General features: G+C 41.8%; 1 protein-coding gene across 2 annotated transcripts in view; it reads right to left on the reverse strand.

Moving 5' to 3' along the window:
• Positions 1 to 15,168, reverse strand: part of LOC147305333 (SLIT-ROBO Rho GTPase-activating protein 3-like) — a 31,342-nt gene that overhangs the window by 3,804 nt on the left and 12,370 nt on the right. The window contains exons 5-23 of one of the 2 annotated variants that reach the window (XM_086276947.1): positions 15,077 to 15,139; positions 14,808 to 14,981; positions 14,483 to 14,611; positions 14,081 to 14,302; positions 13,570 to 13,671; positions 13,242 to 13,427; positions 13,018 to 13,102; positions 12,568 to 12,595; positions 11,697 to 11,724; positions 9,916 to 9,976; positions 9,674 to 9,751; positions 7,252 to 7,380; positions 6,511 to 6,616; positions 6,153 to 6,380; positions 4,379 to 4,434; positions 4,110 to 4,281; positions 3,105 to 3,203; positions 2,799 to 2,906; positions 1,004 to 1,106 (exon numbers count right to left, since the gene is read on the reverse strand). In XM_086276947.1, coding sequence (XP_086133073.1) covers positions 1,004 to 1,106; positions 2,799 to 2,906; positions 3,105 to 3,203; positions 4,110 to 4,281; positions 4,379 to 4,434; positions 6,153 to 6,380; positions 6,511 to 6,616; positions 7,252 to 7,380; positions 9,674 to 9,751; positions 9,916 to 9,976; positions 11,697 to 11,724; positions 12,568 to 12,595; positions 13,018 to 13,102; positions 13,242 to 13,427; positions 13,570 to 13,671; positions 14,081 to 14,302; positions 14,483 to 14,611; positions 14,808 to 14,981; positions 15,077 to 15,139 — 2,157 coding nt within the window. Of the gene's footprint in view, positions 1 to 1,003; positions 1,107 to 2,798; positions 2,907 to 3,104; positions 3,204 to 4,109; positions 4,282 to 4,378; positions 4,435 to 6,152; positions 6,381 to 6,510; positions 6,617 to 7,251; positions 7,381 to 9,673; positions 9,752 to 9,915; positions 9,977 to 11,696; positions 11,725 to 12,238; positions 12,336 to 12,567; positions 12,596 to 13,017; positions 13,103 to 13,241; positions 13,428 to 13,569; positions 13,672 to 14,080; positions 14,303 to 14,482; positions 14,612 to 14,807; positions 14,982 to 15,076; positions 15,140 to 15,168 lie in introns of both variants that reach the window. The other variant, XM_086276946.1, reaches the window with a different exon arrangement.

A 15,168-nucleotide genomic window follows, 5' to 3' on the forward strand; every position in this document is an offset into this window, starting at 1 on the left:
GGTTGGGGACCGCTGATATAAAGGACCATTTCCAAGAAAATGGATGGTGTCATTCTTTGTTTAGATTATTGGAGTGTTTTATCACATGCGTTACTTGTCCAATTTAACAAGGATGGAAAGAGTATGAGGAAATTGCTCTCAAGAAGTAATGCTACACAACCACACACTTATTATGTGAAAACATGCTTTGATTAAACATTACTGTATGCTGGGAAATAATTATGTGATGATAGTAATGCCTTAGAGCAGTGATTGATCATGCATGGTTTGCAGTGGTGGTAAGTGGTTAGTTAAGTTACTGTGCAGGTTGACAAAAATGCGTCACTTGGAACAAATATGGCAACTGATTGTTTAAATGAATTTTTTTAAAGCAATCTGAACTAATAAATGAAATGAACTAATAAAAACAGCCGTGATGAAGACCTCAGAGTTTCAGTGGGCTCCAGAGGATTTTCAGATTTTTCTATCTAGAGCCCTTCTCTGTAAAATAAAAAGTACTTCCCCTCTCTAATCATCAGTTCTGAATATATATAACCGCCTTTCTCACAGTTGCATTAGTGGTGTTAACCAGAAAGAAGAGCAAAAAAACCCCCAAAGCCCACCACGGCTGCTTTTAATAGTCTTTATGTAGTAATACCAACCTTCATAAATTGCACCAACATCTACTTTTAGACTATGTGAGTGCATAATAAACCCCCAGTAAAGCAAGCTAGGACAGAGATGCAACTCTAAAACTAACATTTTAAAGCAAAAATAGACCTGCAGCTGTGAGCCACAATGCAAAAGTCTCTAATATAAATCTAACGTCAACGAGCAAAACTAGCAAGCTAACACTCGTCAGATGAAACATCGTAAAAAAACACCACCAGCAAAGTTACTGCTTCATATTGTGCATACATTTGAACTTTTTTATAAAAAGTCATACCCACATTTTAGAATTTTTCGTAATGTAATGCTTTTGTTTTGGTTGTTAACAAAGGGTTGAATATGTTACACCGCTAACCTTATCAATTGGTGTTCTTTCTGCCTGAATGAATGGAGGTCTGTCAGGGGGTCTGAAGTTTCCCTGTCTCAGAGTGTCCAACGTGTGCCTTCGCTCCTGAGACCTGAAAGAAAAAAACATAAACAGCTTAACAGAGATGTTGAAAGACACGGGCAGATGCCACCTCTGATCTGAACCTTACTTTAATGTGTTGGAAAAGTTTCTCTCCATCTTCTCACGCTATAAAGACTAAAGTTTTGGGCTTTGCCTCATTTATTCCACAGCTGAATTGTGCAATTGTGGAAAGCAGTGTTCTGACCTGCTATGTTACTTTCTATGCTGTAGCTCTGCTTTTCCACAATCTGATTCCGAAATCCACAAATTCCTCATCCTCAGCAGCAGAAAGTGCTGCTCCCGCCTAAACCTGTAAGCAGCTGCAGCTCTTCTCAGAAATACTGTGGAGATGAGCCAAATCGACAAATTTCTGCATCAGTGTGTCGGGCTACTGATACAAAGACACAAGGACACCGGCACCATGAAGTAAAACTAAAAAATACAAGAGTAGTGACTAGCAGTTTAACCCAGAATAGTGCACTGTTATTAAGAGTTCTGAAACATTAAAAAAACAAAACAGACAGCCGCTCTACTCTTAAGATTAGGCTTAATTTCCTTTTTGACAAAGCTTATAGTTAGGGCTGGATCAGGTGACCCTGAACCCTCCCTTAGTTATGTTGCAATAGGTCTAGACTGCTGGGGGCTTCCCATGATGGACCGAGTGTTTCATCTCCATTCACCTTTTTTTACTCTGTGTTTATACACCAGTCTGCATTTAATTATTATTATTTTTTATTATTAATCACCCACAGCTTGTCTTTTATTCCTCCCCCAACTCCCCCACCCCCAACTGGTCAAGGAAGATGGCTGCCCCTCCCTGAGCCTGGTTCTGCTGGAGGTTTCTTCCTGTTAAAAGTGAGTGCTCAATCCTAGCATTCGTTTCAATGTCTCACCATGGGATGCTCCTCCCTGCGTATTTCTCAAAAGCAACAGTCTCATTCCACCAATCCTGATTGGCTGGTGATTGCCACAACCACTTCGGGAAAAATCACCCACCCTTAAATAGTTTACACTTTTACATAGACGTCATTGTAGGGTCCTTACGGTACTAAGAGCCTTGAGTTATGATTGGGTGCTATATAATAAACAATTGAATTGAAGCGAATTATTGTGTAGGCTGTCAGATTGCTGTTTAACTCAGCTGTCAATGCCAGGTGAGAAGCGTGCACCTTTACTCTGGAAGAAGCTGTAAAACTTTGGGAAAGTTAATGAGAATGCATCAGTTTGTTTCAAGTTCTGTGTAGACTTATGATACAGTTTTTTGTAATACATAACCTAAAAAAATTACTGAATGTACCTGACTGTAAGTGGAAAAAAATGAGATATTACAGTGGATGTAATATGCCTTCAGTTTGCAAATGACCAGATGTATGCAAATAAAGACTGTGTACTACTATGTAAATGGTAATGTTGCACATTGTTTATATAGACAGATGCACACGTATATAGATAATGACAGTTTTATTTTCTCCCACTGTAACTCTCAGTAAGCAGTCCAAACAGAGGGTGATGTGGTGCTGTACAAAAAATGTAATGCAAAACCTTCGTGGCTCTCACGTGTACATTACTTCCCCTCATGCAGTTTTTTCCTGAACAGAGTTTATCCACAGTCTCAACTGGCTGCAAACCTAATTTATATCAATCTGAGTAACGCTGCACATGCATGAGGCCTGCAGTGCGTCAAGATAGGTGCGAGTCTTACACTGGCAGGTGTCGTGTGGCGGGGGAGGTTGGTGGCTTTCGACTAGGGCTCCCCTCACTTCCTCTCTGCCGTCCTGGCAACGAAGCGCTATCGCTGTTCACCCGCATCCTGTGAAGACACACACAGAAACTTCTGAACTTTCAAGTCTATTTACGCACACGAGCTTATATGCTTCTTTGTACAAAAATGTGGAGCTGGGTAGACGTATGAGTTTGTGTACTTAGATGTTTATGGCTATTACATGTTTTTAATAAACCGCAGTGTGCATTTGAGTGTGTTTGTTCGTCTGTGTATGCTTCTGTGTACCGGGTTGTGTTCTCTGTCTGTGGATCTTCTGCTGTCAGGTTTCCAGTGCTGCCTCCTCCTCCACCTCCTCCTCCTTCTTCTCTTTTCCCTCGATCTGACCTAAGGGAGGAGAAGGAGAGAGATATATATTTCACGAGAGAAAGCACAAGCAGTACAGTTTTAAATATGGGATGAAGACTGAGCAACAAACGTTTTGTAGGAGGGACCAGCAGCAGAGGTGAACTTATGTGTGACAAGAACAAAATAACTTCAAAATAAAGCAACAGCTCCTCAAAAAAGAAAATGACCTTTGAGAAACTTGTGATGTCCTGGTGGTGCTTAGTCTGCACTGATATTTAATCACCCTCCTGGGAATGTTTGAGGCCACAGTTTTTAACTTTGATAAATGTTGGATATCATAGCACTGTTATCTCTTCATATCTGTATTAGAGATAACTGGGGATTGGTATAAGGCGCTATGAATTAGATATGCAGTTCAGACACCTACACACAAGCAGAGAATATGAATTGATGCTGAAATACTTTCTCTCTCCACTTGTGGGTTTTAAATTCTACCAGTTTATCTGATTTAATGGCATCCAATCAGCATACACACACACACAGACGCTGTTTTTCTTTCATTTTGTCACTTCCTGTCACTTTAACTGGTAAAGAATATTAGTGGGGCCATTTGTAATGGAGAGGTCCAGTTCAGTGAATCGAATTACCCAAGGTGCCCGTGTCGGCACTTGTCGTTCAAAGCAGCCACACTCCTAACTTTAAACCTTAACAGTATCCAAACGTATGAGTTATTAAAGAAAATCTATCCAGTCATACTGCAGGCTGCCGTGGCGCTCACTCAGGGAAACCGATTTGCCTTAATTTCACTTTGAATTGTGGCACTGAATAAACTGACCTGAATAGCAGGCAAAAACAGTAAATTCTGTATGAAATGATAATGATGCCTTAAGGGTGTCATGAAATTTCATTTTGGCAGTGGTTATGTGACATAGAAATGTCACTCACCCTTCCAGCACACTGATGTACTTGTGAGGGATGAGGCCCTTAACCCCTCCCACCTCTCCTCGCCACCAATCAGAAGAGGCCTTGCTGTGAAGGATGAGAGGCTCTCCCTGCTTGAAGGAAAGCTCCGCCGGGGATCTCGCCACGTAGTCAAACATAGCCACCGCCTCCCATTCTGTACACACCAGCAGACACACAAAGCAAGGTTATAATGTACCTTTGTGGTGTAACAGTACAATAATGTGACAGGGTTGGTGCTTATGCGTACTGACCATCCTCACTGGGCAGATGCTCGGTCTCACCATCTCCCTCTTCTGTGATTGGTTCACTGCAGAAAAGCAGAAAACCAAAGTCATGCTCGGTTCCTCTTCTCTTCCGCTAACTGTCACACCACAGCCTCTCTTTATGCAAGACTTCATACTGCTGTGAGATTTCCCAAATGACCCTAAAACCTCAGGCTTGGTCTAATGTCATACTGAATGATTTTTAATAAAAAGATCATGAAGGAAACAGACTGACTTTGGGTTGTAGGGGGTTAGCCTGGAGGCTAGTGTTCCATTTTAGCGAGCAATCGGCTTAATAGCATTAAGCGTTATGTTTTTACACAAAGCATTATGAGCTACACAGAAGTGCCTTTGGCGTGGCATGAAATTCTGTTTCAAGAGGATGAACCATGAAAAGGGGGCTGAGGGGTGAAGATACTTTATGTACTTGGAACCATCTCAGCCTGAGTCTTAAAAGTTTGACATGAACAACAAATCTCTGGAGCAAAAAGGCTGCTGCCCAATTATTTACTGATGACAGTAAATACTTCAACAAATATCTTTTCAGACTGAGCGTGATAGGCACTTTTATGTATTTACTTAATTTACTGCTCAAAAAAGCCCAAAGGTACACTTTTTAATCTGAGTACAGGATCAAACATCAGCCGAATTTCTGGGATATTGATCCTCTCAGTTTTGTAGCAGAGGGGGTATTAATCAGTTTCAGTTGCTTTGGTGGTAATGCACTAGAGGGGCAACAATGGGACAACCCCTAAAACAGAAATGCTTTTACAGCTGGAGGCCTCTGACATTTTTTCCCCTCCTCGTATTTTTACTTTTTCTCACTAGTTTTGCATTAGTTTAGTGTCACTACTGGCAGCATGAGGCAATACCTGGACCCTACAGAGGTTCCACAGGTAGTCCAACTCCTCAAGATGGCACATCAATACGTGTCATTGCTAGAAGGTTTGCTGTGTCTCCTCGCAGTCTTAAGAGCATGGAGGAGACTCCGGGAGAGGCATTTACTCTAGGAGAGCTGGACAGGGATGTAGAACGTCCTTAACTCATCAGCAGGACAGATATCTTCTCCTTTGTGCAAGGAGGAGCAGGCTGAGCACTGCCAGAGCTTAAAAATGACCTCCAGCAGGACACTGGTGTGAATGTCTCTGACCAACAATGTGAAACAGACTTCATGTGGTGGCCTGAGGACCCCACCTGACCTAATGGAACACCTCGGGGAAATTATGTTTCCGTCCATTGATGCTTCCAGGTTGCACCTCAGCCTATCCAGGAGCTCAGCGATGGTCCAGTTGTGGGAGGAGATCCCCAGGACACTATCCACCATCTTATTTATAGTGATGCATGTATACGAGCAGGTGGGGGCATACAAATTGAGTACCATTTTGAGTTGCTACAATTAAATTTCTGCAAAATGAACTAGCCTGCTGCAGAACTTTTACACTTTGATTTTCAGGGTGTCTTTGAAATCAGTCCTCTGTAGTTCGATGTAAACAAAGAGCCCCACCCACCTGCATTTCAAACCATCGGTTTGTGAGGGGCAGCCAATGCAATGAACGTTGGCTTAAACAAAGGGTTAACAAAGGGACTAGACAACATTATTTTCATGACTAGCAGGTCGCAACTCGCTGCTTCTGATGTCAAACTGAAAAAGTTGTTTTCTTACTTTGCGTTGTGTTCACTGAAATTGCTGTCTGTTAAGAACTTAGAGTTGTTGTCTTTTTGCAGCAAAAACAACATTTTTATCAATGAGTACTCCTCTCACCAGTACTCCTGCTCCAGAGTCATGTGCTTCTCGTAAACAGGGCCCGGCAGCTCCGATTGGCTGGGGAAGATGCTGTCATGCTGAAGGATCATGGTCTTGACAAGGTCGTTAACCTGTGGCTGCCTAGCAACAGCGTCATCAGAATCCATCCCCCTCAGCAGGCTTGGACCAAAGCAAACAGCCAGGTTGTAGGGCTGCATCATGTTCTCGTCGCTGTACTGAGACACACTGAGAAAAAAAGAGAAACACAAACACGCACATGGTGACTTTCTATTTCTGGCACGAGTGTGCAGTTTTATGAGGATGGCACATATCTGATATGTGAAAATATCCCACACTGGGTTTTGGTGCAACTTACTGGTTGAGGAAAGCAAAAAGGTAACGCATCACAATGAGGAGAGGCCTCGGGAAGGTCGAGACAATCGTTTTAATCTGGACGGCTTTGTCCACCTCCTCCTCGATTTCTGATGACAGGAAGAAAACAAAATGACCTGATGAACTAAAACTTTTAGTTGTTGCATTTAAGTTTTTCCAAGCCTGCATTGACCAAAATTCACCCAAAATCCTTCCTTAAAGAAAGAGGCGAGGAGGATGGATTGATTATGCTATGCCACTAATGGAAAATCTACAAATTTAAGGGGAGTAAACAACCCCCAGGCAGGTTTGCTGCACTGGTTAGCTGTGCAAATTGTGACTCAGAGCATCTGTCCTGGAAAAATAAAAAAACTGAATTGGGAAGAGACCTACAGAAATAACAGGGAGATAGTGGAAGGGATAAACACACAGCAAACTATGCGCTGCAAGAACCAGCTGTATAAGTTGCATCTTCTTGCATCAACGCTGCATTGTTTTTGCTGCTTTGTGTTTGAGCATCAGTGAAGTTATATCAAGATAAACAGGATCACAGGCAAAAAATGGTTCACTGCACAGTACGCGACGGGCTGAGTCAGCTTAACCAAGGTTGAGAAAGTATCTAGGAACTACAATGTTCCAGAAATACTCGAGTAACTGAAAGCAGACATGAAAAAGCCCAAGTGAAACCAGTACACAATCTGAAAACAGACACACACACATAGAGAAGTTACATAAGGGGTCTTACGGACACACTCCAGCAGCTGAGTGTAGCTGTCGTAGGGGAAGAGAGGAGGCTCGAGGCCTCTGAAGTACAGCTTCAGCACACCGGCCACAGAGTCCAGGTCACACTCACTATCTGACAGAGGATCCTCTCCTACACAGAGGTTAAACACACGTGAGATGACTGAATCGGAGTAGCAGAGGACACAGGCATGAGCTTTTTCCTTCACTCTATGAAGCCTTTTAGCTCTATGTTGTTGTCTCAGATCTCACAGTGTAAACTGCATGCTACCAGCTCAGCGCTGAAAAGACAAAGTTAGCGAATAGATGATGAAAGTCACTGGCAAAAAGGATTCATGCCAGTTAGAATTTGCAAAACTGTAAAGGTAAGATGTATTTGCAATCTAACTTAGACCAGGTTACAGGTTAATACTCGCTTGCTGACTCAATCATGAAGAGCTGCTGACAACACGGACAAGTGGGTGATCCTATTATACTCGTTTAGTTCCACTTGAGTAAACTGAAAGGATTTGTTTCACTCACACACATTAAAAATCTCTCTCTCTCTCTCTCTCTCTCTCTCTCTCTCTCAAAAAAGCGACATCCACATGAGGAGAAAATGATGAACTGCTTTGGTATTAAAAACTGCAACACAGAAGAAAAGTGAAGAAAGTGCTATGTTTGGCGCTCTCCAAGCAGATCCAAGCCCTTGCAGAATCATGAGGAGGACACTGTAACGTTGGTGTCAGCCTCTTGGAACATGGTCTGCTTTTCAGGGCTGTAACTAAAGAACATTTGAGCCAAAACGTTGTGTACTAGTTCTTGTTTATGAATACAAAGAGCTATTAAGAAGCTAAAACTGTCAGCCGGTAGTTTGAGGTTGATTTGGGAAAAACGTTTAGTCTTCTGCACTTCACATGACCTTTTTACAAGCCACTGGCTGTCAGTACCAACCGAACTAGAAGCGGACCAGAAACCAGAAAGCTTTTAGAACCAAAAGTCACGTCCCCTACCTACAGATATCTGTGTGGTCATATGCAGATATTTATTTATAGACGTATTATATTTGTAATTTCTCCCAGACCTATTTTATGTGTGCTGTTGTGGGGTGTTTCTTAAAACTCATTGTGGCCAATGGTTAGCGGGAAGTTAATAATTTTTACATGATCTTTTTCATCAAAAAAACAAAAAACCATGTCAGACCTAAACTAGGGTTCAGAGATATCCTGAGGCACATGCAATTTGACATCTGAGCATCCAGAGCAGATGGGCAAGCAGGCCGCAGACAAACTTGCTGGGGTATTTGGACAATGTTGTGTGTGTGTGTGTGGATAAGGTTAGTGGTTTTAGAGACAGGTGCAGTTTCAGGCAGTGCATCCTGTCTAAAACAGCCACATATGGCATAATGATTTGGTGGAAAATTGATGCCAAAAAAATAACTGAAAACTGATTACTGACACGGCCCAGAATGTAGCATGCATCTAGCCCTATGGTGATTGGTAGATGGATGGATGGTTGAAAAACTATAATTAATCACATTAAACCATTTTAGGATGGTATGTTGGTGTGGTAGTTAGCATCACTGCCTCACAGCAACAACAAAAAAGTGTCATGGTTCTGGAAGAAACAGGACCCAAATACAGGACTCACTGGCAAACTAGGTAAACAAAAAAAATGTTTTTAATTACACAGCAGAAACTACTTAAGGTTATGAGAAAAGGAAAACAACTACCTAATGGGAACAAAGAACACAAAAATCTAAACAATAAACACCTGAAACTATGAAACCACAGAGATTGGTGAATAAAAGGAAATCAAACGTTGAGGAACAATAAATCTCTAGTACAAATGGAAACTGGAACTAAAGAGATTCTAAAGACATCAAACTCATTTTGTGAGTAATAAAAAACCCAACTGATTGTACAAAACTAAAAATGTTCAAAATTCCAAGCTCAAAAATCCCAGGACTATGACAGGAAGTTTCCTGGGTTTGAATCCACGAGCCACCCCAACAATGATCCTGAATTGGATAAGTGGAAGAAGATAGATGGCTGGGAAACAGTGCAAGCTTGATAAAGACAAATGTAGTATTCCTGTGTAAATAAATGGCCATGAATGATCCAGCTCACTCATTCGAGTTGCTAAAATTTACTTGGTCGATTGAGGTCAACCCTCAGTTATGCTAGACTTACATTCACTGGCTCTGGCTTCATTGCAAACGCAGTTTTTGTAAACCACTAGTTTGTGCTAATGGAACAACTATAGTGTTCTGCAGTTTTAATTGTGTAAACTTTAACTGACATATTTATTGCAATGTAAATAAACAACTTCCCTTCTTTGATTTAGTTTTCTCCATCTGAGGAAAAAGTTCTGCTATCTCAGCACATGTACAAAAAACAAACAAACAAAAAAAAAAAAACGAAAGAAAAAACGAGGAAAGCACTTACCTCTTTCAAATGCATCTCTGAGGAGGTTCACCTCCCTCTGTGAGCCTGGAACTCTGAAAATTCCTTCATGGTGGAGGCCTGCGATACACACAAACACATATTCACACCATATGACGCGTTCATAGATGCCTGATATGCACAAGTGCACAAAAAAAAATACAAAACAGGTCCTTCCACCTACTCATTTTCACTGTCCAAAGCTCTCACAGCATGACTTACTGATATGACAAAAACTGACTCACCATGAAGGTTTATGAAGCGAATGCAGCTTTCAACCACCACAGGAATCTGCTGTCCAGAGCTCTGCAGAAAAAAGACGGTTAGAAGAAGAGAGATGAGACGAGAATGCGGTGCTGAAGACAGAAACAGAGTGCAGAGGGAGATGCAAAGAGAGGGGGAGGAAAAAAAGGATGAAAGAAAGGAAGACCAATAACAGGGAAGGGAAATATGCAAGACAGAAAGATGCAATGCAAGAAACTAAAGATGACTGAAAAGTACAAGTTTCATCAATTGAGGTTCTTTTAAGGGCACTTGGCTACAAGTAACTAAAAACTATACAACCACCGTTGTCCATTATGTAAAGCTAAAACAAAGACTTTATAAAAGCAAGTCGACACTTAAAGAGTCCTGAATAGAAATCTATGGGACACTTCTGTAATGTAATGATGATCCTTTTTGTATTACTGCAAGATTCAGATGGGATATGCAGCCTTAATGAAACTTTGCACATGCACAGGAAAAGTTTAGCTAACCTTTAAAGCATTTTCTAAACAGATTCGACTGTCGATTCTACACATGATGTTTTTAAGACCAAGCGATAATTAAAGGGTTATGGCTCTTTTCTCATTCATTCAAATAGGGGCATCAAAAATAACTGCCCACATAACTGCACAGGGGCATTACCAGTCACAAGACTTACTTCTAGAAAGACTTTGGCTAAAGCTAGTAGCTTAGCACAGTGGAAACAAGAGCTAGCATGCAGACTGACAGTGTCCTATGTTAGTTTAAGGCACACAAAAAAAGAAACATCTAAAAAATATTTTAGAAAAAACTACTTTTTCAACAAAACTCAGCTAACTCTTCTTCTCTGCATCCAGTTTATGCGCTATGCTAGGCTAACCGACAGCTGATATTTTCAACGATTAAAGTGCTACAGTAAATTAGGGCTGTGACACTGATAATGATTGTCAATTTGATAGATCACCAGTAAAGGTGATTTTTAGGCAATTTCCTCACTGATGCATAAAATTAATATCATTATTATTAGGTTCATAATAAACTCAACCTTCCAGTCTCATGATTGTGCACAGAAGTTCATGCCTGAACTTTTGTGTGCATTGAAATGACTGAGCTATCATCATCATCAAATGAGAGAAAATGGGAAATATTTTTGACTCTTTAGTTGTTAAATTGGAGCTTAACGTGACTGTGCATTTGCAGCTGCACCAGTTTTTCTTGTCTGCTCTTTTTTGTCTACTGGGCATTTTAGTCGGTGAAAAACTCTACTCAAATGTGTGTGGAAGGTGAATGATGAAGACAATGAAGAGATGAGATATTGTACACAGAAAAAAAAAAATCTGTATTATATAGTACAACTATAGGTGTAATGTAAATAAATAAAAACCCAGCAACTTCTATGACTTTCAGCTGTTGTACTGTATGTAAACATGCAAATGGTTAGATTAAGAGTATTTCACCAGTTTTTCAGGGCCTCAGTAGATTAAACATTTACGGTGCGTGTTGCTGAGGCCAGGCTGCCAGTGTCAATTCTATTTCTATAGCACATTCTATCGTAAAAGGTTGAGCAAAGTGCTTTACAAGTTGGCTAATGAACATGAGAGACCCAGACTGAAGGGGGAATACTGCATACACATTTCATAAAAAGAGCTTTACACCTGCTGCTAAAACTTCCCTGAAAAAAGCTGCACTGGACACGACTTAGACATGGTGACTGCTTTTTTGTGGTAAACAGTCCCAAGTCTGCATGCACTGCATAAGCAGTCACACAGACGGTGCTGAGTACCTGTGTCCGAGACATTCGCCTTCTTCTTCTGCACCAAGCCAAACACAGCAGAGCGGGGACACAGAAAAAGCAGATTAGAAGAGAAGGGAGAGGGGACAATAAGGGGAATAAAGATTTAGAGGCAGTGGGAAGAGGCACACATAAGCATACGCGCACGCACACATACGCTCATGTACACACACACTGAATAGAGGAGTTGAGAGGAGGCAGCAAAGAGGCCAGTGCATTTTAATCCTTTCACAAGAGAGAGAGGAGGAGATAAAAGGGGGAATGGATTGAAAGGAGAGAAAGCCAGCAGTAAGCCATAAGCATGACCATACACACGAAGGCAGCAGTAACTACACTGGAGGGGGCAAGGGGGGTGGGGGGCTGTCATTGTGCGCATGTGCTGCAAGAACCCTCAACAATCCCCAATTCTTCTGCATCAATGTGGCAGGTTTTCATTTGGAAGGTTTGAACAGCAGCGCAGCAAACAATACAAGACAAGTAAAAACAAATGAAGAGCGGATTTGGTTTTCTGTGTGAATGAATGTGAGTGTTACCTCTATGTAGGACAGTATGTCTGTATTGAAGAGTGTGTGGCAGAATTGGGAAACAGGTCTGGACTTCCGAACGCGCACTGACCGAGCACATTGCATTCTGGGAAATATAATAGATAAAATGCATGATCCCATAGTGACAGTCAAGATGTAGTATTGTTGATAACTGCAAAGTCAGGTGTCCGCCCCTCTAGAAATAGATTCGTATACATCATGGAAAAAGCAATTTTGGTTTAAATTTAGCCCATCACTGTCCTCTCTCCATGTCCTCTGTACTCTCTCCATTTCAGTCACACTGATTTATTCTCAGCTCTTATATACAGTCTGTTTACCTGGAAGGGTCGCTGTCAACGGCTTCAGCTGGAAGACAGAAACAGAAAATATGTGAAAGAGTGACATCATGGCTATGTCCATCTTTTGTATACAGTCTATAACTTTGGAGAGCGTGAGGACATCTCTCGTAACATATGTATATGTGTGTGTATGACAGAGTTCAGTGCAATGCACAGTATCAGAATCTGAGACTACCACTGATGCAGTCTTATTATACTTGGCCTGTTGTGGCTGCTCTAAATGTTACTGTGGAGCATGTACAGTCATGCTTTCTTTCTGTTTTATTTTTAACAGGTTTTTTCATATGAGTGACAAAACCTGCAAGATGCTCATTAAGCCAAGAGGCAGTTTGTGGCCATGTTGGAATTTGGTTAATGTATGTGGATATTTTGCAGACATAATCAAAGGCAACACTGGAACAAACTGCATTAAATCCATCCTCCTTGTACCTTTCTGTATGGCATCTTGTAGGATATCATGTTTGGCTTGAAGTTTGGAGGCCAGAGAGCTGCTGGTAAGGAACTCTTTCACTTTCTAAGATGAAAAAAAGAAAGAAATAGTGAATAAATCAAAAACAGTTGATCATTTTTATCTGTGTTTGGAAAAAAAAGCCACTGCTCATTTAAACTGCTATCAGGAAACTCCTGTCAATCATGTCAATTCATTAACTCACTGTGAAGTAGTAGGTCTCTGTCTCCTGTTGATTGGCTCGACGCTTGGCAAGGGTAAGTTTTGGAAGGGTGCCTCCACCGGGCGGCTCGTGTGATAGGTTGCTGGGCACATCGGGGGAGGGGTTACAGTCGCTGTCGCACATAGTGTCCAGAAGGGCTGCGAGTGTGGCTTTAAGCGTTTTACTGATCTGAGAAAGGCAAAAAAAAAGGCGATTTGTGGGTTTAGCTGCTCCGAGTTCAAGGTTTAAGGCTCATGTTGCAAAGCTCCACCCTGGCTAACGCAGTGTCAGACAGACCATTAAGGAAACAGGCAGAAAACAAATAGCTGACCTCCTCTGTTTCCAAGGTAACGGCAGCAAGTCGAGACTGAAGTTGCTGGAACCTGGTCTCCAACTCGTACCTCACCTGGCTCTCCGCACTGACCTCGCACACCTGAAATGCACAAGAGATATAAAACTAATGTCAAATAAGGTATAGTAAAAGAAAAGTGGTGCTGATCTCAGCAAACATTCAGGTATATTTTGACCAGTGAAATCACACAGCACTAGGAAATGAAAACTTGTAACTTGTATTGTTTTTAAGATGTTAGGGGAGCATTTTAGCCTTTATTTCATGGGACTGCTCAGAGAGAGTAGAAAGAGAGAGAGGCGAATGAAATAAAGGAAATGGTAGAACCCTGTGTATAGGTCTGTTATTAACACATAGGTCACCTATAATAAATGAACCTTACCTTATCTTAAATGGATGTGGCTGTTCTTGCATTTATACTTAGACTTTCACACATTTTATTGAACACTTTGAGCTGGGTCATACAGCTCTACCAGAGGTACGGTAGCTTCACCTGGTCTCCTTCATGTGGGTGGTAGTTGAATCTGAAAGGAAGGCAGAAGGCGGCGTCATGTTGCTGCAGCAATGCATCTCTGTCTCCGCTCTGGTCCAGCGATGTCACCGCAGTCTCCAACTGCTTAAGCCCCGTCTCCTCAGTCTTTTGGATGCGCCACCTGCTGGCCAGGTAGCATTTCATCACTCTCTCCACAGACAGATGGAAACCAAGGTCACAGCACTGGCAGGAGAGAGGGAGAAGAAATGAAGGGTGTAAGAAAAGCGTGAGAAAATGTGGATGAATGTGCATTCAAACTATTGTTTTTCTTCTCCCTGTGACAACTTTCATTTATTATTCTGCTGAGGTGTGTCATAAATGCATGAACATACAATCACCCGACACAAAGTGCATGTTTCTTACGTCGATGAGGGTGCTGACATCCTGCAGGTAGTACTTGTTCATGGCAGCATTTGCTCCTGCTAGATTCAGCAGGTAGTCATTACGAGCCTTGGTACACTTCAGCTGGGTCTCCTGCACTCTGCCATGCCTCTGCGTGTGCATACACAAACATAAAAAGTAAGAAAGAGAATTAGCACGAATAACAACTTGAAACCACATCTAGTGATAAATATCCGGATGTACAGTAGTCAAGTATCTGGCACTTGAATACAGGAAGTGGTTTGCTTTGTGAGAAACATATTAAGACTGCTGTTGTTCTTTATCGTTCACAGAAATACAGGCTCACCTTCTCCATCAGTCTTTCCATCTTCTTAACAGAGCTTCGCCTTTGCCCTCCCAGCTGTCCGGGGCCCAGTTCGGCTGACTTGCCGGTGTGTCTCTCCTCCAACCGCTCGGCTTCCTTCAGTTTCCCCTCAGCTATTAGGCAGTCGGTGTGGTACTGGTTATATGTCTTCAGAGCCTTCATCAATAGCACAAACCCATGTCAACATGCTAGTCTCAGTGACTGTAGTATTTTGTCTTGTTACACTCAGGACGGCTGTATAATGTGCTCACCGTCTGCAGTTCAGTGGTAACCTTCAGCAGCTCATCTTGCATCTGGATTCCAACTTCTTTGCTCTGAAATAAAGACAAAATATATAAAAATG

This window comes from Aulonocara sp. 'chitande type north' Nkhata Bay, linkage group LG20 (assembly GCF_057382095.1).
Source record: "Aulonocara sp. 'chitande type north' Nkhata Bay isolate Kocher_YH1m ecotype deep benthic linkage group LG20, A_spYH_male_GT1.1, whole genome shotgun sequence".
NCBI classification, from domain to species: Eukaryota; Metazoa; Chordata; class Actinopteri; order Cichliformes; family Cichlidae; genus Aulonocara; species Aulonocara sp. 'chitande type north' Nkhata Bay.